The 24,525-nt window shown below is 35.5% G+C and overlaps 1 protein-coding gene across 1 annotated transcript in view; it reads right to left on the bottom strand.

Moving 5' to 3' along the window:
* The window catches only part of RIDA (reactive intermediate imine deaminase A), a 61,627-nt gene that overhangs the window by 16,508 nt on the left and 20,594 nt on the right, over window positions 1–24,525 (bottom strand). Inside the window, exon 2 of the mRNA XM_085846763.1 lies at window positions 24,352–24,457. Within this exon, the coding sequence (XP_085702889.1) occupies window positions 24,352–24,457 (106 nt within the window). The remainder of the gene's footprint in view (window positions 1–24,351; window positions 24,458–24,525) is intronic.

The following is a 24,525-nucleotide window of genomic DNA, read 5'->3' as shown; positions in this document are numbered from 1 at the left end:
CAAAAAATTTAAAGTCCCTTCACTGGACAACAGTGATGTCCTTAGCAACGGTGTTCAAAAGCATACAACGAGATCCTGGTATGAACCTACCTGTCAAGTTTCATCAAAATCGGTTGACTCCTCTTATCTGGCCTCCCGAGCTGTCCATTACATACAGACATTCAAACAAGCTGGAAGGCGACATGGGTGGTCTCTACATAATTGCATACGAGTCATACAGTTTTTGACGGATCAGGCTGAAAATGTTTGACAAAGAGGTCGATTATAGTGCGCATAAAAGGCTGGAAGCTCATTTTTGAAAAAATAATTTTTAGGATTTTTCAAAAATTTCGAAGTCCCATTGCTATGCAACGGTGGCATTCTTAGCAACGGTGTTCAAAAGCATACACTAGATCCTGGTATGAATCGACCTATCAAGTTTCATCAAAATTGGTTAACTGCTTTGGCCTCCAGAACTGTCCATTACAAACATACAGACAAACGGAAAAAGTGAAAATAAGGGTACTCTAGCGACCCCCCCCCCAATAAGGGTACTCTTGCGACCACCCAACAAGCCGATAGGCGACATGGGTGGTCGCTACATAATTGCATACCAGTCATATAGTTTTTGACGGATTGGGCTGAAAATATTTGACAAAGAGGTTGATTATAATGTGCATAAAAGCCTGGAAGCAGATTTCTGATTTTCGAAAAAATTAATTTTTTTAGGATTTTTCAAAAATTTGAAAGTCCAGTTGCTTGGCAACGGTGGCGTTCAAAGCAACGCTGCTCAAAAGCATACAACAATATCCGGGTATGAACCTACCTGTCAAGTTTCATCAAAATTGGTTGACTCCTCTGGCCTGCAGAGCTGTCCATTACAAACACACAAACATACAGACAGACGGAAAAAGTGAAAATAAGGGTACTCCAGTGACCACCCAACAAGCCGGTCGGCGACATGGGTGGTCGCTGCATAATTGCATACTAGTCACACAGTTTTTGATGGATCGGGCTGAAATTTTTTGACAAAGAGGTTGATTATCGTGTGCATAAAAGCGTGGAAGCAGATTTCTGATTTTCGAAAAAATTGATTTTTTAGGATTTTTCAAAAAATTTCAAAGTCCCATTGCTTGGCAACGGTGGCGTCCAGAGCAACGCTGCTCAAAAGCATACAACAATATCCGGGTATGAACCTACCTGTCAAGTTTCATCAAAATCGGTTGACTCCTCTGGCCTCCAGAGCTGTCCATTACATACAGAAATTCAAACAAGCCGGAAGGCGACATTGGTGGGCGGGGCTTGTGTGGGCGGGGCATGTGTGGGCGGGGCTTGTGGGAGGGCGTTTATGTGGGTGGGGCTTGTGTGGGCGGGGCTTCGGTGGGGTTTATGTGGGTGGGCTTCGGTGGGGTTTGTGTGGGCAGGGTTTATGTGGGTGGAGCTTGTGTGGGAGGGGTTTATGTGGGCAGGGTTTATGTGGGCAGGGTTTATGTGGGCGGGGCTTCGGTGGGGTTTATGTGGGTGGGCTTCGGTGGGGTTTGTGTGGGCAGGGTTTATGTGGGTGGAGCTTGTGTGGGAGGGGTTTATGTGGGCAGGGTTTATGTGGGCGGGGCTTCGGTGGGGCTTATGTGGGAGGGGTGAATGTGGATGAGGCTTATGTGGATGAGGTTTGTGTGGATAAATGGATGGGTGGATGGGTGGATGAGTGGAGCTTGTGTGGATGGGTGGATAATTTTTTAATTAAATAACATGTTGTGTGTGGGGAACTAATTAACTAATCACTAATTATGTGAATATGATGAATATGGGTGGAGCTTGTGTGGGGTTTGTGTGTGTGGAGCTTGTGTGGGGTGGAGTTTTTGTGTGGAGCTTGTGAGGGGTTTGTGTGTGTGGAGTTTTTGTGTGGAGCTTGTGTGGGGTGGGGTTTGTGTGGAGCTTGTGTGGGGTGGGGTTTATGTGGGTGGGTTTTGTGTGGGCGGAGTCAAAAAAGGGGCGGAGTCAAAAAATTTCAATTTATCTTTGTCTTTTGTAATTCCTGTGAATAAAATGAACCTAAAATCTCTTCCCCTTCCAAATCATATATTTTATAAGTCCAAGGAACCGTATCTATTACATCAACAATTTTAAAAAGTTCTTTCGTCCATCGTTCAGTAAAACCCTTTTCAAAATGAGATTTCCACCTATATATTCTTACGATATCACCAACTTTGAACTTAGGTTTTCTGACATTAATCTCTTTTTCATATTTTAATTTTGTAAATGTTTCTGATGGTTTCATATTTGTTGACGTGTGAATCGTGTCATTGTACTTATCCACAATATCCTGAATAAAAGATGACCATTGTTGTGAACCGAGTTGTGTGAATTTTTTATATAGTCTCTCTTTGAAGGTACGATTAAAACGTTCAACAACAACTGCCTTCCCTTCATTAAAGGTACTGTATAATGTAATACTGTTATTTTTTTAGAAAATTCATAAATGTCTTGTTATAAAACTCTCTACCCTCATCAGTCCACAATTTTTTAGGTTTTCTCTTACTTTTATTAAATATCTGTTGAAAGGCTAACATAAGAGTATTACCTGTTTTGTTTTTTAATGGTACAACCCATGCGTATCTACTCCTCAAATCAATAACGGTTAAAGCATACTTGTACCCCTTATCATTATTGAGTTCAATCAAATCAGCAGAACAGATATAATCTACTTCCTTGGAATAAACTTTCCTTCTCTGAAACTTTGTGAATATTGGTTTATGCAATTCATCAGCTAATTGCTCTTCAGTCATAATGACATCACTAGAGCCTATAAGTTTTTTGAATTTCCAAGTCCAAGTTTCAATTTAGGACTGATCATCTTCTTCACAATGAACTGATCAACTTTTTCTCTCAAGGTTGGATTTTGTATCAGAGACAAATTATACAACATTTCTCTATCGGCTTCATGCTTTTCTTCCAACGTTGTGGTATTCCCATAATCAATATCGTGTCTCATGCACACTTCATCAACTCTATTGATGGGTTTACTCCAGGATTTAGGATTGTCTGCCTCATCTAATCTTTTATCCCAGTTTGTGCCTGGACCACAGAAAGAATACCCTGGAAGATGTAATTCCCCTGGTATTCCAGTAGTTGTAAATTTACTTCCTGATAAAAACTTTTGTATATCTCCTCCTCGTTTGTGTTTGGAGATAAATTGATTTTTTTTTGAACCACACACCGAACATATACCTTTTTGTATAACCCTGTTATTTTTACTTTTAATTTATGAAATATTTTTAGTATTAGTTTTCTTTTTACATTTGAGACAATAACTCATTTATTTATGTGAAAAGTTCCTGCAGAGTGCAAAAACCTTTTTAGTTTCCAACATGCACATTTGAATCTTAATTTTTAAAACATAAAGAATCCTTAGAAATGCCTTCACTCTCTCCTCCATTTATTTAAGAAAAAAAATGAAAAACTTGAATTAAAATGAATAGCTTGTCGATGTCAATATTCTTGTCGAAAGTATTGCAAATAGTTGAGTTATTTTCTGTAATACCACCAATCTTTTTTTAATCTCACTGGTTTCCATATTTTGATATTTATTTTGTCTCGCTCTTTCCTCCCTCTCCTTCTCTCTCTCCTCCCTCTCCTTCTTTCTCTTCTCTCTCTTCTCCTTTTCTTCCTTCTCTTTTTTTCTCCCTCTCCTCCTTCTCTCTCTTCTCTTTTTCCTCCTTCTCTTTCTTCTCCCTCTCCTGCTTCTCTCTCTTCTCCTTTTTCTCCTCTTTCCTCTCTTCTTCAACTCCTTCCTCATCCCTTATTATCCTTGAATCGCTTACACCCCATAGAATATCATACATATATTCATCAGGATTTCTTGTTATTCCTGTATCCAAAATAATTTTTTTTACAACAGGAAACCAATAAAATTTATTTTGTATTTCTAAAAGAGCCTTACCTTTTCTTAACTTTATAATTTTTTCATTATTTAACATTCTAATTAAATCTAAAGTTGTCGGTTTATCAACATCAGCATAATGCCAATCTTTTATTGAAAATACCTCATTCTTATGTTGTAGAACATATTTATTAAAATAATTTTCTTGAAGCCTTCTTGCTGTCATTTATGTATTAGAAATATATGTTAGAATAATATTATGGCACGAAACACCTCCCCATCTTCCCATAGTTAAATCATTTTGTATTTCCTTACTTATTATATATAATCCTGTTTTTTCTGTTTTCATGATATAAACAAGGGCAAAACCATTATTATATTTACCCTTATTAAATTATTTTATTTGTTGTTTACTAATCGTGGCCCCACAAAACTCATTCTCGATACCAAGTGGATAATATTCTTCCTTACGAGACTGATTTAATTGTTCCAGGTCTTCGAGGTTAATTTTAAATGACCAATTATACCCTAAATCATTCATATCATACCCCCATTGTTCTATTCTCATACAAACGATACGCCCTTCTTTATAAAAATTTATTTTAATTCGAACTGTGAATTCTGTATGACCTGGAGATAATATCAACACTTCTGTATCTTTGGAATACATGGCCGTTTTATTTAAGGATATATATATTGTGATAAATCGCTTAATCTCACCAAGTCATTCGCGTCAGTCGGGCTTGGATAATTTTTTAATTTATAAGCATTTTTCATGTTAATATTTTTGGTTATATTATATTTATGTCGTTCAGCCTGTGCCTTTGTGTAATAATTTGATAAATCAATATCCAGTTCTTGAGATACACCAAAGATAGAACCATCTTTACCAACATAAGTCATTTATATTAGATTAAAAATAATATCATAAAATTTTTTATTTTTGTTGAGTTGAAATAACACATATAGACATAATTGACCACAACACTTGGAATTTAATTCTTGGACTTGAAATGTTTGATAAACACCATTCTGTAAGAATTTTATGACTTCAACAGGTGGTGGAAGACCAAAACTATCAAAATAATATTTGTCTTGACTATTAAAAATACAAACCCAATGAGAACCGTTCCCATTATTATCTTCTAAGTTCATAATAATATTCTTTGTATGTTTCGGCACATTTGTTAATTCATCTCTCACACAAATAACCACATTATGAATTTTTAATTTCTTACAATATTTGACAAGTTGTAAATTTGATGTTGTATTCTTTCCAAATTCTTTAAACCACTCATCAATGCTCATTTATTTATTAGAAAGATATAATCCATTACCTCTTTTCGTTAATTTTACACCTGCTTGTGCTATAGAAGAAAGCATATCTCCAACTAACAATCTCGCTTTATCAGGCAGACCTTCAAGTTTTTCAGCAAAATCTACAATTACACCACTTCCACCAATTTGTTTCTCCAACTCTTTGTTATGTCTTTCCAATTCTTTTTGAGCCTGGAGTTGAGCCTTCCTTTCGTTGGCAGTTTTCACCGCTGTTGAAATACCACCCGTCAATGCTCCAACCGCACTTAAACCAGCAAATAAAGGAATTAGAAATGGGAGAAATCCTCCACTCGTCTCTCTTATTGAATATTTTTTCAACATTGGTTTTGTCATTTTAATTTTAAGTGAGCCAGTGTCATTCAAGATTTTAACCTGTTCTCTTGTGAGCAAAACATCAATTCTTACTGCTCCTTTTCTCTGAATTGTATTAACGTTAATCGTACAAGGCTTTTGATTTTGAACACAAGATGATAGTTTATGAAGATTGATTTGATTAACATATACCCCAGTTGGTACTTTGCCACTCATTTATTTAACAAAAAATTATGTGAGACTAATCATCACACCATTATCTGTATTAATCTGCAATTCTGTTTCTTCCAAAAGCAAACATTATGTATCAACTTCTTCACTCTCTCCTCTTTCAATGTATAGGGAAGTATCCACTCGATTAGACTTTATAGTTTCCTTTTGAGCGCTCAGGTCAAACGCATAGATTGTATACAAACTTTTAAATGCTGTCATATCCAAAATAGGTTCTTTATTTCCATTACTTTCACACACCTTTTGGTAAGACTTGTATACTTCAGCAAAATCATTTTTTCCCAATTAATTTCCAATCTATCTCGTGGATAAAATGTTCCATCTAGAGAAACGCGAAGTTGTTTCACCTTAGCATTATCACTCAATGCATTATTCTTATCAGTCGCAGTATCACCATCTGGCTTTTTAAAAATGATCCACAGATATCGTGGCTTTCCTTCCAGAACACCCAAATTCCACGTGTAAGTAGTTTGGTTGAGTTTAACGTGTTGACATCTTCTTTTGAGGTATGATACACTGAGTGGTTTCTTTGAGTTAAGTCTTCGATTCAACATCTCTTCTGTTTTAAGATTAGGAGTATATTCACTGACATACCAACTCATCTCCTCAATTACAAATTTATTCTGTTCACCAAAAGCACTACCAACACCAAAAAGCAATCTATTTTCATTATCATTCCTTTGTAGTTGAAATCTAATTTTAAGACCATACAGAACTTTATCATGATCACAAAATCCAAATATACCTTTAAGAGGAACTGCCACAGTAAAACTATTTTCTGCTTTTGTATCATCATTATACATTCCTTTCCTTTGAGTATATCCAGGGTCTGTGTTTGTTCCCATTGACATATCAGGAATAAAACCTTCGACAGACCCCTTTCCCATTCTATCACTGAATGTATAGAGTGTAAATTTCATCATTTCAGATACAGCAGAGACATAATCAACCGCTTCAACTTCTTGTGTTCCAATATACAAACGCACACTATCAAACATTTTCCAGAAGAAATCATTTACAAGTGTAGCGTTTGTGTTATTCCCAGCTTTAGTGAATTTAAATTTACACAACAAGAAACTTTCAGAGAGATTCAAATAGGTTTGTTGATTATTTATTTCAAAACTTTTTGTACAATTCGTATTCCAGTCTGTTCCAGTTATTGCATTTACCTTGAAGTAATCTTCTTTTTTAGTGGAGTTTGAGATAATAATAGTATCATCCAAATCATAGATACTATCAATTGCTTCCATACTTGTATTTATTTAGGAAAAAAGATGTTAAAACTTTTGAAACCCTGATCCAAGTATTTGAATTATTTTCTGTCGTTCTTGGGGGGACAACTGAGTTTTGCCTTTCTTAATTTCTTTTATTGCTTGTAATTTATGAGATTCCTTCTGGGCATCTTTTATGCTCATTACAGCACCTGCTACATTTCCCACAGCAGAAGCAGTTGAACCAATTAGATCTTTATGTTTTAGAATAGTTGAACCAATACCCATGAGAGTATCAATTATCCCATCTCCTCTAAATTGATGTCCAACACCCCTTTGTCTCTTAGGTTTATAGTATCCTCTACCAAGATACATACCTTCACCCTTGTAGTATGGGGAAAGGAACATCCCATCCCCTGTAATTATTTTATATTTTCCCAACTCGTGTTTCCTCACAATAACCATCGTATTTATTTTTTGGAAAACTTCACGTAGGTGAATTCTGATGGATATAACTTCTCCATTAAAAGAAATCATACGATTATCTTGGTCGGTTATCCTAAAATTTACTCTGTGTATGGTTTTTCCTGACACAGGGAGATAAACCAAATTTTTGGGTTCCATATTGAATTTATAACCAATTGGGGTTGAGTATGCGCTGAATGAAAATATTGCATTTGTTTTTTTCCATCATTATAAGCACCATCAATCAAATCACAGTGAATTAACACCGAATTTATTCCTGAGGATATTTGAATGACATTATCACTGTAAAACGTCCCATTAGTTTCAATCTTTTTTGAGGAGAAACCCAATAACTCTCTAAATGAATTATCAATTGTGAAATCAACCTTGTAGTTATTTTTAACTTTAATCGTTGATTTTGAAGTATGTTTTTGAATGTCTATAACAATATTTTTTGGTTCATCACCCTGTTCTTTCATAAGACGAGCAATTTCGGAAGATATTTGAGAAATCTCATATGCTCCGGGTGAGACTGTTATCGTTTTGTATCCACTTCCGGGATTATAACTAAACTTGTCATTTTTATCAGTTATATTAAATAAGGTATTATAAGTTTCCATGGACAATAAAGATGCCTCATATTCTTTTGTTGGGTCAAGTTGTAGTGGGTATGGGAATGAAGATGTGTGGTCGCTTGTTGTGAAATTGAAACTAAGGATTGTGCTTCTCATCTTATTTAATATGAGATAAAATGTCTTTATATTGATATTTATTAATTATTTTCATGTTCATCAACTGGTCTAAAATGGCTGATGCTTCATTAAAACAATTGTTATTTCCAGCCTTCTTGCTACCTAACAACAATAACAGTCTATTAACTAATTGCGATGGGTCATTTGGAAGAAAACTAATACCTGAACCAAGGATACTTAAAGCTTGAATAATGTGTTTTTCCTTCTCATTTTTCCTACTTTTACTAGAAATACTAACCCTATAATTTAGAGTGTTCAGCAGATCAATATATACTCTATCATCGTTATTTGTCATATCCAATGGTTTATCAATATACTTTGATTCATCCCTCACAGTTGAACCTTGTCTTCCATCTTTTGTGAGAAGAAACATTAATCTCAGAGTTAGTTTAACAGGGGGTTGAGCAGAACCCAAGAACCTTAATTCATCATTAAATATCAATACCTTTTCTTGAACAAGATGAAATATTGCTGGTTGTTCTGTTGGAATGAGTCCTGCTTTGGTTTTTGAATCCGCTGAATATTCATTGTTTTGAAGAGCATTCACAATATAATCAGGGGGTCGATTAATCTCTTCCAGTTGTTGAAATAAACCTTCATCATCATATACCTTTAATTCTCCTAAATGCTCTAATTCTTCCTCCGTCATTTGATCAAAATCTTTTAACATTTGAAATTTTTTTAGGAGTATATTCTACTGTGGGAACTGTGGAAACATCTTTCATTTTTTCTTGGGAAGTTTTTAAAAGTGCTTTAAAAAATTTCTCTTGTTTTCTTTCAAATGCTTCTTTGCCCGTTAGTTTCTGTCTGCGTTTCTTCTTTATGTCTTCTTGCTGTTTTACAACTTTTGAAACCAACTCTTGATGTTCCTTAAATCTTCTTGCTCTTTCTTTTGCATCCATTTATTTATTGTAAAATATCATTTAATGAATTGTAAAGATCAACAGGGAAATTTTCTTTTTCTTCATCATTCAAGTAGATGTGTTCAAATAAATCCTTTTCTTTAAATATTTCATCAAATTCTTTACTAACATTAATGCGAGTTATAATTTCTTCTTCACTAATACTTGCATCTCTGCTTTTCATACGTTTGCGTTGAGTTTCTTCATCAACATCAAAACCGAATGATAAAATCTTCACTCCGCTCAGATGTTTAATAATTTGTCTCGTTCCTTCTGGATTAGTTTCTAATATCCCAAGACCACCAGATTTTAGTTTCCTTAACTCACTCTTACAATGTAAATATTTTGTTGTACCAAGAGAAACCTCCTCAAATATTTGACCTTCATTCCTCAATTGCATATGTTCCTCCACTGAAATATAGTGATAATCTTCACCTTTTACTTCTCCAGGTGTTATTGCTCTAGTTGTTGTTGATACAATGCGTATCACGGGGTGTTTTTCAAGTAAATTTACAATATTCTCATTTGTACTACACAAGAACCTTGATTTATGAAAGTTTTTTCCAGAAGCAGATTTACCCACAAGATTTACAATAATAGTTGTCATTTATATATGTAATTGTTTATAAAACAAAAAATATATCCCTTAATATCTCATCTTGTTTCACAACAATATATTTATATTTTTCAGTCGTGTGCTTCATGTAATCCTCAAATTTCTTTTTACTACATAATGTAGAACAATTATCTCTCCAAAAATTATTGATATCTATTGAATTTAACTTGAATAAAATAAAAGTATTAGCATTGTTTCTGATGGAACGACGAGGAAGTTGAAAGTACGATTGACTGAGATAAATACAATTACAAGAAGAATGTCTCCCTCTTGTGTAGTAGCTGTCCATTACCGTTTGGTTTCTCTCATTAACACAATCATCAAAGATAACGAGGTTCTTTTTTGATTTATCCAAATCTTGGGGAGATAAGACGGTATATCATCCGTATTATCACTAAGAATACAAGTTATAGGATTTGATTTCTTTTTACATCTCTGTGTATCACAAAATAGTTGAATCATATCTTCAATGTTATAATCATTTAGGTTTTTTTGACGTTTAAATAAACCGATTATATCTTCTTTTTGAAGACCAGCATTAAAACCTTGTGAGAGTAGTTGATACTCTGGTTGAAAACTCGACTTTGTGAAAATTATTAAATTATCATAATCTAAAAAGTTGGGAGTGAGGAGCATCTTTAAAAGTAAGCAGGTTTTTCCACATCCACTTGAACCAACTATGAGACATCTTAATGAATTTGGGAGATTTTTATGGTTGTTAAATTTTATCTTATTTTCCCAAATGGGTAAAAAATCATTCATTTATATATTTGGAAAACAGGTTATTTAATTTATTATTGGCTTTTTTAGAAACTCTATATTTTATCCTAAGTTCAGGTTTAATTTCAAGATTATCCATTATTTTATTTATACAATATCTTGTGTTGATATTTCCCTGAAAATTACATCCATGAATAATATATAACAACAATCCTTTGAACATTTCTCTTATATGTTCAGTTTCTTCCCTTGTAAGGAAAGGTGTGTTATCACCCTCATACTTTACATTCATTTCTCTAATCAATCTTGGAAAGTAATTCATTTTTGGTGTAAATCTAAAAGAATTATTTTCCTTTTTATATTTTTTATTATCATTAATTGGAAGATAATCACAGAATATACATTGTTTATAGGCTTTTGACTCTGTGTTTAATCCCCGTCTTTCACACGCAGGACAATTCTCAAATTTGTCATATGGAGAATCAGGAAAGTCTTACATATTTATAAAGTAAAACTTTACTTAAACTGAAATTCATCTATACTTTCAGTTGTATATTGACTCATATTTCATAATATTACCATCGATATCAATATACTTTTTTTCATTACCAGATTCAACGACAACATTTTTTATATTAAAGGTAATTTTAAAATGATCGTTAACTACTATTGAACGAAATGTCATTTCACCTGATATATTAACATCCTTTATTTCATCAGGATTTACATCTTTAGGGTTGTTGAAAAAAATACAAATTTCTCCTTGCATATTACAGATGGTCTTATCTTTTCTTTCTAAAGCTTCATCCATAAGGTTTTTGTTTTTTGATACTTTTTCTTGTTTCATTGCTTTTTCTAGTTTTGAATATATTACCAGAAGGAGAGGAGAAACTTTTGTTAGAGATACTTTAATTGATGTTCTACCAGGTATACTAAAAGCCCTTCCACTGAAGGAAATTGAAGAACTCATTATTTACCATAATTGTTTTTATCCAATAGTTGTTATATTTATCTTTGTTCAATTTTACATCCTTGACATATTTCTCAGTATCTTTAACAAATGAAGAGATTGATTGAAACTTGTCTTTTGTGTCTTGAAACATTTTATTGATTAAGTGAAAAAGTTGGAGGATAAAATGGTTTTAAGCACAGATTCACCTGTAAAATAAACGAAATTTTCATCAAGAAAATTTTAGTTTAAGCAAAGATTTATTATATAAATATGGTGAATACAACATACTGCGATGTTTGTAATCACAAATATAAACATTATAGAAAACACCTCCGAACCAACAAGCACACATTTAATCTATTTCATAAAATATCTCCTCTTGAGTTGGAAAGAAAACATTGTGATATCTGCTCAAAGGATGTTTTGAAGAGTAGTTATAATAGACATCTTCAATCACAAAAACACAAGAAAAATGAGTTTAAAGTAAAGGGAGACTATTATATTGAAAACACTGATGGGGCATTTAAAGGGCATATAAAAATAAGGATTTTTCAATTTGGAGAACCCGGTCCATCATCAATAGCTGAATCAATTGAAATAGTGAAACGTGATGTTGAAAAAGTTATTAAAAAGACATTAAAAGAAATGAAAACTTTAAAGTTTTATATGAGAGTGAAAATGAATATGAAAAGACAAGATGAAGAACAAACTCCTTATATGAGAACAGATCTTCATTTTATAACATCATTTCAAGATTTTTTGAATAGTGGGGTTTATGAAGAACTATCAAAACAAGAGGAGGATGTTGATAATACAGTGGTAGGAAGTGGATTCAATATTAAAAAAATCATCTTTTTAGATATACACATTCTAAAATCAAACCCTCTTAAAGCTTCTTCTTATATTGAATTACCAAAAGAAATAAAACTAAAGAAGGCAGTTGTTAATATTAAGAACAATGATAATAAATGTTTTCTCTGGTCTGTTCTTGCTCACTTACATCCACCAAAATGTAATTCAGAAAGAGTAAAACAATATATGAAATATGAGAATACCTTGGACATTAAAGATTTTAAATTCCCAATGCCACTAACAGATATTCCTAAATTTGAGAAAAAGAATAATCTTTCTATTAATGTATATGGATTAACGGATACAAACAAAGTTCAAATATTAAAAATTTCAAACAACTATAAAAATGAAGAAACACACATTGATCTTTTATATTTTAGTGTTGGAAAGAATTCACATTACACATACATCAATAATTTATCAAGATTAATCTCTTCTCAGGTATTCAGAACAGCAAACAAAATATATCCTTGTAAGCGATGTCTGAATTAATTTCATACATAAGAACGATTAGAACAACATTCAAAATATTGTAGTAATCATAAATCAGCTGTAATTACAATGCCTAAACCTGGTGAAAAGATTTCTTTTGAAGATTATAATAAATCTATCATGCACCCATTTGTGATATACGCTGATTTTGAATGTATCCTTAAAAAGATAAATACTGCTTCTCCTAATCCAAAATAATCATATACAAATAAATATCAAAAACATATTCCTTGTGGTTTCTGTTATTATATCAAATCATCTGTTGGAGAAAAGTATAACAAACTTGAACATTATAGTGGAAAAAAAGCTTCACAAGAGTTTGTAAAACGATTAGAAAAGGATTGTATAAGACTCACGAAATTAATGAAAGAAACATATGAACCGATGAAATTAACCAAAGAAGAAAAATTAGAATTTAGAAAGAACAATATCTGTCATATTTGTGAGGGGGAAATTAAGGAGTCTAAAGTTAGGGATCATTGTCATCTTACTGGTAAATATAGAGGTCCCGCTCATTCCTGTTGTAATCTTAATTATAAATTACCTTCTTTTATTCCAGTCTTTCTTCACAACAGCGCCAACTATGATACACATCTATTTATAAATGAACTTTCAAAAACACCAGGGAATATTTCTGCCATAACAAATACAAGTCAAAAGTATATTTCATTTACAAAAATGATATTCACAAAACCTTTAACTCGTATAAGGTTTCTAGATTCTTACAAGTTTATGGGAACACCACTAGCCTACCTCGCATCAAATCTAAGCTCCACGGACTCTTTTCCAAATCTTAATTCATTCTTTCCAAAAGAGGAAATTCTCACTAAAGAGGAAATTCAGATTAAAGAGAGAATTCAAAGTAAAGAGGAAACTCTAATTAATGAGGAAATTAATGAAGAAATTCTAACTGAAGATGAAATTCTAATTATAAAGAAAATTCGAACAATGAATGAAATTCTAACTAAAGAGGAAATTCAGATTAAAGATGAAATTCTGATTAAAGAAGGAATTCTTATGAGAGAGGAAATTCAAACAAGGAATGAAATTCAAAGTAAAGAGAAAATTCTTACAAGTAAGGGAATTTATCCCTATGATTATATGGATTCATTTATGAGATTTAAAGAAACACAACTTCCTTCAAAAGAAAGTTTCTATAATAACCTTTATGAAGAAGAGATAAGTGATAAGGAATATAAACACGCACAAGAAATATGGAAAATATTTAAGATAAAGAACCTTGGAGAATATCATGATTTATATCTAAAAACAGATGTTTTATTGTTAGCTGATGTGTTTGAAGCTTTTAGATCACTCTGTCATAATAAAAATTGTTATGGATTAGATCCTGCCCACTATTTCACAGCTCCTGGTTTAGCTTGGAGTGCAATGTTGAAAATGACAAAACAAGATATAGATTTAATCAGTGATGTTGATATGCTTTTGATGATTGAGAAGTCCAAGAGAGGTGGAATATCACAAGTATGTTCAAAAAGATATGCTAAAGCAAATAATAAATATCTTCCAAATTATGATAGTGAAAAAGATAGTAATTATTTGATGTATTTTGATGCTAATAATTTGTATGGATGGGCAATGTCTCAATCTCTGCCTTATGGTAAATTAGAGTGGGTGGAAGAAAAGGATTATGAAAAGGCTTTGATGAATATTGTTATTTCTTCTCAAGAGGAATTGAATGACGAAGAAGAAGGTTATTATTTTGAAGTTGATTTGAGGTACCCGAGTGATCTTCATAATAAGCATAAAGACCTTCCTTTTGCATGTGAGAAAGAAACCCCAAAGAAAGAATGGTTCAGTGATTATCATAAAAGTTTTAATATTAAAGGCAAATCAACAGAAAAGTTATTAACAACATTCTATGATAAAGAGGGATATGTTTTGCATCAGAGAAGCTTAAAACAGTTTTTGAGAGAAGGATTGAGAGTAGCTAAAATTCATAGAGTTTTAAAATTTAAACAAAGTCCTTGGGTGAAAAAGTATATTCAATTCAATACAGATATGAGAGCAAATACAAAAGTAAAATTTGAAGGGGACTTTTATAAATTAATGAATAATGCTGTATTTGGAAAGACTATGGAAAATGTTAGAAACAGGCAAAACATTAGATCCGCAACATCTTGGAAAGAATCTTCGAGATTGATAAATAAACCAAGTTTTGAGAGAGAAGAGGTTTTTTCAGAGAACTTTTCTGCAATTCATATGAAAAAGGAAAGTATTGTAATGGATAAACCAATTTATATTGGAACAGCAGTTCTTGATTTATCAAAGATATTGATGTATGATTATTTCTATAATGACTTAAAGAAAGAGTATGGTGAAAATGTTTCATTGTTGTATATGGACACTGATAGTTTTATCCTAGATATAAAAACTGATGATGTTTATAAAGATATGAAGAAAAATATTGGAGTATATGATACAAGTAATTTCAGCAAGAAGAGTGAGTTATTTTCCAAAAAGAATGAAAAGGTTATTGGTAAGTTTAAGGATGAGTTGGGTGGAAAAGTAATGAGTGAGTTTATTAGATTGAGAGCAAAGGCATATGCTTTTCAGTATGGTGATCAGATTGATAAGAGGTTAAAGGGAATAAAGAAATATGTAATAAAGAAATCAATAACTTTTAGAAATTATTATAATTGTTTGATGAATAAGAAAGAAGAATATAGGAAAATGAATACAATAAGAAGTTATAAACATAACATATATAGTGAAGAAGTAAATAAAAAGGCATTAGGAGCCTTTGATGATAAGAGATTTATTTTAGATAATGGAATAGATTGTGTTTCATATGGATATTGTATGATAGAGTGAATAGAATAGATTGTGTTTTAACGATGGGAAGATGGGTTAGGGTTTTTTAAGGGCTACTGCCGCGTTTTTTTGCAATATATAAATGGTCAAACCAAGTATTAATCAAACTAAAGAGTGGAGAAAATCTCAGTCTTGGTATATAAATGGAAAACATAATGAATGTGAAAAATATCAAATAAGTCTTATTGAAAAAATAAGTAAAACAAAGGTAAATAAAACAAATAAGCGAATCAATTTAAAAAGTGGTAAGTTAGAGGAGGTAAAGAAAAAAATGAATATCCTTGAATGGACTGAAAACTTTGATGGTTATCAATTGAACAATGAAAAAACAATTTACTATAATCTCAAAATGATATGTGGCTCAGGAGGTGGTCAAACAAGAGCATTAAGAGAAGTTTATCATTTCGTAATGGCACAAAAGGGGTATCTTAAAAAGTATAAAGATTCAAATGTTTTGTTTTTCAATATTTTAGATGGGGATTATTGTGCAAAGAAAATTAAACTATTGAAGGAATTTGAGAATGAATAAATCTTTTTAGGTTCAATGAGTGAGCTAAACAATATGCATCGGTTATTTGATAAAGAGTGTCCTGAGGCTTCGACGTTTCAGATATTTCTTTCGAATCACCTTTAACAAATCACATTACCACTTTAGTACTTGAACAAATCTTTATCTTATTGCATGGATTTTTTGAAAAAAAAGTGTCCCCAGGTTAAAAGGGGAGACAAATAAATATACCTTGGGATAAAAAGGGGGTTTATTTTTAGGGAAAAAAAATATGAATCGCTGAAAATCCCCCATTCATTTACATGGGGAAAAGTGAGCCAGAACCAGTATATTCACCCGACTTGGGTGGTTGCTACATAATTGCATACTAGTCATACAGTTTTTGACGGATTGGGCTGAAATTTTTTGACAAAGAGGACGATTATAGTGCGCATAAAAGCCTGGCAGCCGATTTTTGATTTTCGAAAAAATTGATTTTTTAGGATTTTTCAAAAATTTCAAAGTCCCGTTGCTCGGCAACGGTGGAGTCCATAGCAACGCTGCTCAAAAGCATACAACTATATCCTGGGATGAACCTTCCTGTCAAGTTTCATCAAAATAGGTTGACTCCTCTGGCCTCCAGAGCTGTCCATTACATACAAACAAACATACAAGCCGGTCGGCGACATGGGTGGTCGCTGCATAATTGCATTCTAGTCATACAGTTTGTGAAGGATCCGGCTGAAAATTTTTGACAAAGAGTTTGATTATGGTGCGCATAAAAGCCTGGAAGCTGATTTTTGAAAAAAATTTTTTTTTAAGGATTTTTCAAAAATGTCAAAGTCCCGTTGCTAGGCAACGGTGGCGTCCTTAGTAACGGTGCTCAAAAGCATACAATGAGATCCTGGTATGAACCTACCTGTCAAGTTTCATCAAAATTGGTTGACTCCTTTGGCCTCCAGAGCTGTCCATTACAAACATTCAAACATACAGTAAGACGGAAAAAGTGAAAATAAGGGTACTCTCGCGACCACCCAATTAGGGTACTCTTGCGACCACCCAACAAGCCGGTAGGCGACATGGGTGGGAGCTACATAATTGCATACTAGTCATACAGTTTTTGACGGATCGGACTGAAAATGTTTGACAAAGAGGTTGATTATAGTGCGCATAAAAGCCTGGAAGGTGATTTTTCATTTTCGAAAAAATAAATTTTTTAGGATTTTTCAAAAATGTCAAAGTCCCGTTGCTCGGCAACGGTGGCGTCCATAACAACGGTGCTCAAAAGCATACAACTCGATCCTGCTATGAACATACCTGTCAAGTTTCATCAAAATCGGTTGACTCCTCTTATCTGGCCTCCAGAGCTGTCCATTACATATAAACAAACATACAAGCCAGTAGGTGACATGGGTGGTCGCTACATAATTCCATACTCGTCATTCAGTTTTTGTCTTATTGGGCTGAAAATATTTGACAAAGAGGTTGATTATAGTGCACATAAAAGTCTGGAAGCCGATTTTTGATTTTGGAAAAAATTAATTTTTGGGGATTTTTCAAAAATTTGAAAGTCCAGTTGCTTGGCAACGGTGGCGTTCAAAGCAACGCTGCTCAAAAGCATACAACTAGATCCTGGTATGAACCCACCTGTGAAGTTTCATCAAAATTGGTTGACTCCTCTGGCCTCCAGAGCTGTCCATTACATACAAACAAACAAACAAGCCGTTTGGCGACGAGGGATTCGCTAGGATCGAAGCTCTGGATACGATGCTTTTCATTCTGACCGATCCACCGACGAAGATTCATTGCCAAGACATATTGGTTCACATACAATTGTTCCTCTGCCTGGCAAGATTTTTCCTATTGCGTATTTTGCCAACTGGCACTCCTCATAAAAAATGACGGTAAATAGACACCCTATTTTTGAAGGACTACCATTTGAAAAATAATCGGTTTGCTGGTTTGTGCTGTGGAGCCTTGCGTTGCAGACACACACACACACACACACACACACACACACACACACACACACACACACACACACACACACACACACACACACACACACACACACGGAAACCCGATAACTTCTCTCAATGCTCTTGTTTGTCCACACCTCCTGAGCCACACAATATTTTTCATAAGCCACGCCCACTTTCCTACGCCACTCCCACTTTAAATAATAAATAATTGGAGGTGTTGTGTGGGTCGTGGAATCGTTTTCGGTAAATAAATAAATAATTGGAGGCGGAGTGTGGGTCGTGGAATCGTTTTCGGGAAATAAATAAATAATTGGAGGTGGTGTGTGGATCGTGGAATCGTTTTCGGTAAATAAATAAACATATTATTAGAAATCCACAAAGACAGAAATGCCGGTGATTCCATTTATTTTGGATCCTTTTCACTTTGGTCAATAACGTTTGGATCGAGGAGAGATTGAAGGTGGAACGACGGTGTAGTTCCTTACAAACACTGTATACACACCTTAAATGACGGTAAATAGACACCCGATTTTTGAAGGACGACCATTTGAAAAATAAAAGCTCAATCAAAAATCGGCTCGAGTAAAATTTTCTAAATATCTCGAAGTGTTTAATTCCGAAGTCTCGTTTCTCTACATTCAAAACTGAAGGACAAGTATTAGAAAATACTGTACGTGGTTTTTCGGCCGCTGCACAGCAACGGGTGGTTGCGAGGCAACGAAATTCAAACGTGCACATTCCCAGTATATATTCCACCTGTTGGCAAAGTTTCATCGAAATCGGTTTGCTGGTTCGTGCTGTGGAGCCTCGCGTTGCACACACACACACACACACACACACACACACACACACACACACACACACACACACACACACACACACACACACACACACACACACACACACACACACACACACACACACACAACCCGACAATAAGGGATATCTCGCATATATAGCGAATCCAACAAGCCCGTCGGCGACATGGGTGGTCGCTACATAATTGCATACTAGTCATAGTTTTTGATGGATCGGGCTGAAAATATTTCACAAAGAGGTTGATTATAGTGCGCATAAAATCCTGGAAGCCGATTTTTGATTTTCGGAAAAAAATCAACTTTTTTAGTATTTTTAAAAATTTCAAAGTCCCGTTGATCAGCAACGTAACTCAAACGTGCACACTCCCAGCCCATATGGCACCTGTTCGCGAAGTTTCATCGAAATCGGTTTGCTGGTAAATAAAGTAAATCCTCCAGCGCGTGACATTGCCAGGGCACCAAAGGCACCCTGGCAATGCCGCTGTGCAGCACGTGGAGAAGGAATTGGGAGGGAATGGTGTTCAAATGATAATAAGCTAAATATGTACAGATGATACTTACTCGCCAAGTTGCATATGGAGACAGTTTTGGAGTGAGCAGTGTGCAGTAATTTTTGTATACATTGACGATGCTCGAATGAGAGCTAACACACAACACATAGCAAAAGGGGGGGGGGGCATGAGACAAGAGGGGTGGGAGAGGGAAGGACAACACACTGGGGAACAAAGACATTACGAGATCTGTGGAAGGGAGAGGGATGGGGCAGGGAACACGGGATATACAAGATGCACGTTTCAGGAACTTTCAGGAAGGAAAGCAGGGAATTTGAAGGAGGTGGGTTTGGGGTAGATTATCGGGGGTAGAAAAGATCGAGGATTTGGATGGGGGACAATAAGAGGTGGTGGTGGTGAACAGCTGTTTTGAAGGCCTGGAGGGAAGAATAGGATTGAAGAGAGTGTGAGTTTATTCCAAAGGCGGGAAAAAAGAGGAATGAAAGAGTGAAGGTGAGCAGTGATTCGTGATTTTGGTTGTTTTACCAGAAGGGGGTTGCGAGCGCACCTTGAGCGCCCTGCATAAATATGGTGGTGACATAACGCAGACAGAGTGGGGGGGGGAGACCAGAGAGGAGACAGTGGAAGACAGAAAGACCACCGAGCAGCCTGCGGTGAGAGAGTGAGAGGCTCAAAGACTCAGCCTCATCGCGGGAGATATTATTGATCCTAAATGCGTTGGTATTCACAGCGTGAAACCGAGAAAGGTGGGAGGCAGGAGCACCAGCCCAGAGGGGAGAGCAGTACTCCATCAGGCTGCGGATGAAAGCTTTGTATGTGGTCAGGAGCTCAGGTGGACTGAGGAAGGACTTTGCTTGATGGAGGATTCCCAGTCGGCAACTGGCTTTGGAGGCCAGGTTGTAAATGTGGCTTCCCCAGGAAAGATCATGGCAAATAGTGAGACCCAGAAGCTTGAACGAAAGGACTTCTTCCAGAGGATTGTTGAGAAAGTAGATGGGAGTGCGGGGCGGGGGGGGGGGGGTTCTAAATGGTCCTTTTGGAGAGACATAGTGAGAGTGTGAGATTTGTCAGGATTGAAAGACATGTTCCATGTGTTGGACCAGTTTGTGATTTTATCCAGACTTGCAGAGAGCGAAGAAGCTGCTGCTTGCCGGTCTGAGGGATGACAGATGGTTCGGCTGAGGGTGTAGTCATGAGCAAAGAGATAAAGAGGATTTTCCAGAGAGTCGGAGAGATCATTGATGAAAACCAGAAATAGCACAGCGCCCAGAACGCTGCCTTGAGGAACTCCAGCCTGGACAGGAAGAGGGGATGAGAGAACTCCATTTTTGGCGACATGTTGGCTGTGACAGGAGAGGAAGTAATTGTTTGATTCAGTGATTAATTGCATAATTAAAATTAATAAGTCATAAAAGAATTGATTTTTCAATCAATTGCCTAATAGCATCCCGAATCCACCACTGTTTCATTGGAATCTGTAACTCTTTGAAAATTAAATAATTAATCAGAAAAGAATAATCTATTAATTGATTTATCAATAAATCAAAAATACCCTTTATAGCTAAATCGCTTGTTCACTGTCATGTCCAAACATCAGTTTCCAAGCTCAAAGGGTACCCAAGATTTTGCCCAGATGAGAAAGAAAATAAATTAGGAATGAATAAATCGAGAATAATGAAGTAATTAATTGATTAATCAAAAAATAAAATAAACCAATGTCACCCGCAGGGTGACCCGTATCTTGCCAAAAGGTGACCACATGTGACTTCTTTAAGGTCACACTGAGGTGAACAGAGCTGCTATCCACCAGGAGCGACTCCTTGAGGAATATCTGCCTACGAGAGATTCCGATGAGAATCGTTCTACAGAGTAACCATGAAAAATATGCGTTTGACTCATAACGTCACCAAATGACGTCATAATGTCTCAAGCTTGACATATCTAAAAAGCACCCATCGAGGTGTTCAATTTGAGGTACTACACGATATGGTTCCTAAAACTTGAAAATTTGACCTTGGGGTCAAATATGTTTGACCTCAGGCGCTAACCATGAAGGTCAAGGCCAATCGCCACCAAAAATTAATCAGCTGAGCGCCAGACCATGAACTATATTCCCATGAAGTTTGAAGAGGATCCGATCAAAATTACTCAAAAAATAAGGGTTTCGTCAACTCCCCTGATTTGCGACAAAGTGATCTTGACCTTTGACCTTCAAAATTGTATGCGCTGAAAGGGACCTCTGATATGCGAAGTTACAAAAATTTCCAATGATAACAGTGCTCTGCAGAATTTTTTATACGTGATTACAGACAAAAATAAAAATAAAAAAACATACAAGCTGACTAACATATCTTGCAAAAACTTTGTTTTGGCAAGATAAAAATATTGATTTTGCCAAATCACATCTTCACTTGTGTCCCCAAATGTCAGCTTCCTAGCTCAAAGGATGGCTGAGATATCACGCAGACAAACAAACAAGAAAACACGAGAGAAAACAAGAAAACAAACGGAGTAAAAACTGAGTACTCCCGTCCTTCATCGCCCGGCGATTACGTCATGCATCGCCTGGATATGGCATTGGGAAGGAGCGGTGTACATAAACAGCCAGGAAGGGGTGAAAACATAACCTCCTTCACCTTTGGTGGCTGAGGTAATGGCATTTGATGACTTAAATGCTTATTCTAAACACTCAAAACTATGCTATATAAAACAATTATTCACCCCATGGAATAATTTTCATAACAATGCACAATAGTAAACAGAAGGAGCACAAAACAACGAGAATGGCTCTCGTTAGAGTGCATACCTTCTTCTGCCAGGTTGAACAGTTTACGTTTTATATCCCACTGATAGGCCGGATCTGCATCCCATCAAAAACGTTTTGAAATATCGTGTTATAATATCGTTTTTGGCCCCATCTTGAAATTAAATGAAGAATCACTTCAAAAAAAAAAAAGGCAAAGACAGACAGAAAGGGTGAAAACATAACATCCGTCTGCATTCAGTGGCGGTAAACAACATAATAAAAATAAAAAATAAAATCTTTTTTTTTTTTCCACACGTTTCACTTCAATTTACATTGTCATTGAGACTCGTTGATCGACATGCAATTTGTTTGTGTAGTGTAACACGCTATATTTGATTAAATCCGTCAATGAAGAGTAGATAAGGCTAATACTACCAAAACACGACTTGTGCCACATTGTTGGTGATACAAAACGAACTATTTATAGTTTACTCGGATTATCCAAAACGTATCCTTAACTAATCCATTTCACAATCTGAAACCAGAGCAGCAGTCACCATGCAGTCACTTGGAGAAGATGCTGCATTTTAAGCACATGAAGATAGACTTCATGAAGTAATGATCAGTACAGGCAACGGCAACTAATTTACAACACAGGCAATTGCGAAACAGATGATGATGATGAAACAGCACAAGAAAAGACGTGACATGACAGGATCAGTACAGCACAATGGTGCTGAGAACGGGTGCTTTGGAGTCTGTGTGCAAAGACACCTCGATAGGATTCTTCTTTCTTCTTGCTACAAATTACTAGCATGATGAACAGCCCGGCAGGAGCACACACACCTTAACTATGGATGCCCCAAATAGGAGACTCCATCCCCACTGAAGTCAGCACTCCAATGGAAGGGTTGCTCCAAAGATGACATGATATTTGATTACTTAAATGCTTATTCTAAACACTCATAACTGCTATGCTGTATTAAACATTTATTAACCCCAAGGAATAATTTCTATAACAATACACAATAGTCTACAGAAAGAGCTGCAACGGCACTTGGTAGAGTGCATACCTCCTTCCGCCAGGCTGAACAGTTTACGTTTTGTATCCCACTGATAGGCAATACAATTGCATTAAAGTGATTTCACCAGCGGCTCTTCTGGATCTGCTTTCCACGTCTGTAGATATCCATTCTCCAGTTCCCTCCAATTTTCTCAATCCACACACTTTCATTTCTGAACTTCTGGACATACCCCTCGTCCCTAAAAGGATCAATCATGCAGGTTGTCCAAGGTCCTGACACGCTCTCCACATGTCAGGGCAAAACGTTGCTCAATGATGAACACTGCTGACCTTCATAGCAAGTTATTACTTGCTTGCTATAGATTATGTTGGTTTTGGCTCTGATTATATCAAAGTCGTTCACATTTCACTCCTCTTTAATTAAGTAGCATTACATACACTAAACAATTCAATTGTATAATAACACACAACAATCATGCACATTTTAAATTGCAAGCCACACAAGGACAATAATGGATGGAATCAACAGAACCTCTATCTTTAGTATGCAGCATGTGGCTGGGCATAGGATAATTTTGCTGGAGATGCAGCTGTGTGGGTGACGCAATGCGCTTCCTTTATGTTAAAGCAAGAATTTGTAATTTGTTCAAGGTGCTGGCAATAGTTCACCTATGCCACGTAAAGGACACCATGGGATTTTTGAACATCCACAAACTAACGCCAGCCGACGGGATGCACAGTTTAACGTCCATCCAAGAGACAGCAAATACATTAATGAAACACCTGGATGACAGCTTATAATTGGGTCGGGATTCAAACCCAGGCCAGACGGTTCAGAGCTGAATGTGCATACCTCTCGAGGAAAGATTAACGTCTGAAATGTCATCCTTCCTTGGTTCCCCTTGTGATTAGCCTACCTCAAGCAAAGTCGTATTGATTTCATCCATTGTTCTACTTGTCCACCAATGCTGATCAACACTGGCCTTCACAATATAGACTAGTTCTCCAAAACAATAATTACATCATCGGCCATTTCAGCAATAAAATAAAATAAACCTCACTCCAAATTACAGATTCTCATTTTCATAACAATATAATCAGCACAGAATGAGGGAAGAAAAACAATTGGTCCATGATGTGAACTGAAGAAAGACAAAGATATAATTGACCAATAAACAAATCAACATAACATGAGAGATTCAAAACCACGATTCCTGGCAATTACATTGGATTTGGATAGAGCCATACCTTCTGGGCCTGCGATTGGACCCCTCCTGTCACCAAATTGCCCGTCTGAGGGTCCAAGCCAAGCTGCCCTGATATGTACAACGTGCGATCCACAAGCACCGCCTGGCTGCACATAGAAAGAAAAACAAAAGCAAACTCTCATCTGGTGTTAAGGTCACTGTATACCACAGTTGG

Source organism: Eptatretus burgeri, chromosome 11 (genome assembly GCF_056783735.1).
Source record: "Eptatretus burgeri isolate ZD-2024b chromosome 11, Ebu_testis_v1, whole genome shotgun sequence".
Classification (NCBI taxonomy): Eukaryota; Metazoa; Chordata; class Myxini; order Myxiniformes; family Myxinidae; genus Eptatretus; species Eptatretus burgeri.
Note: the sequence above shows the minus strand (reverse complement) of the source record. Positions and strands in the feature narration are given on the sequence as shown.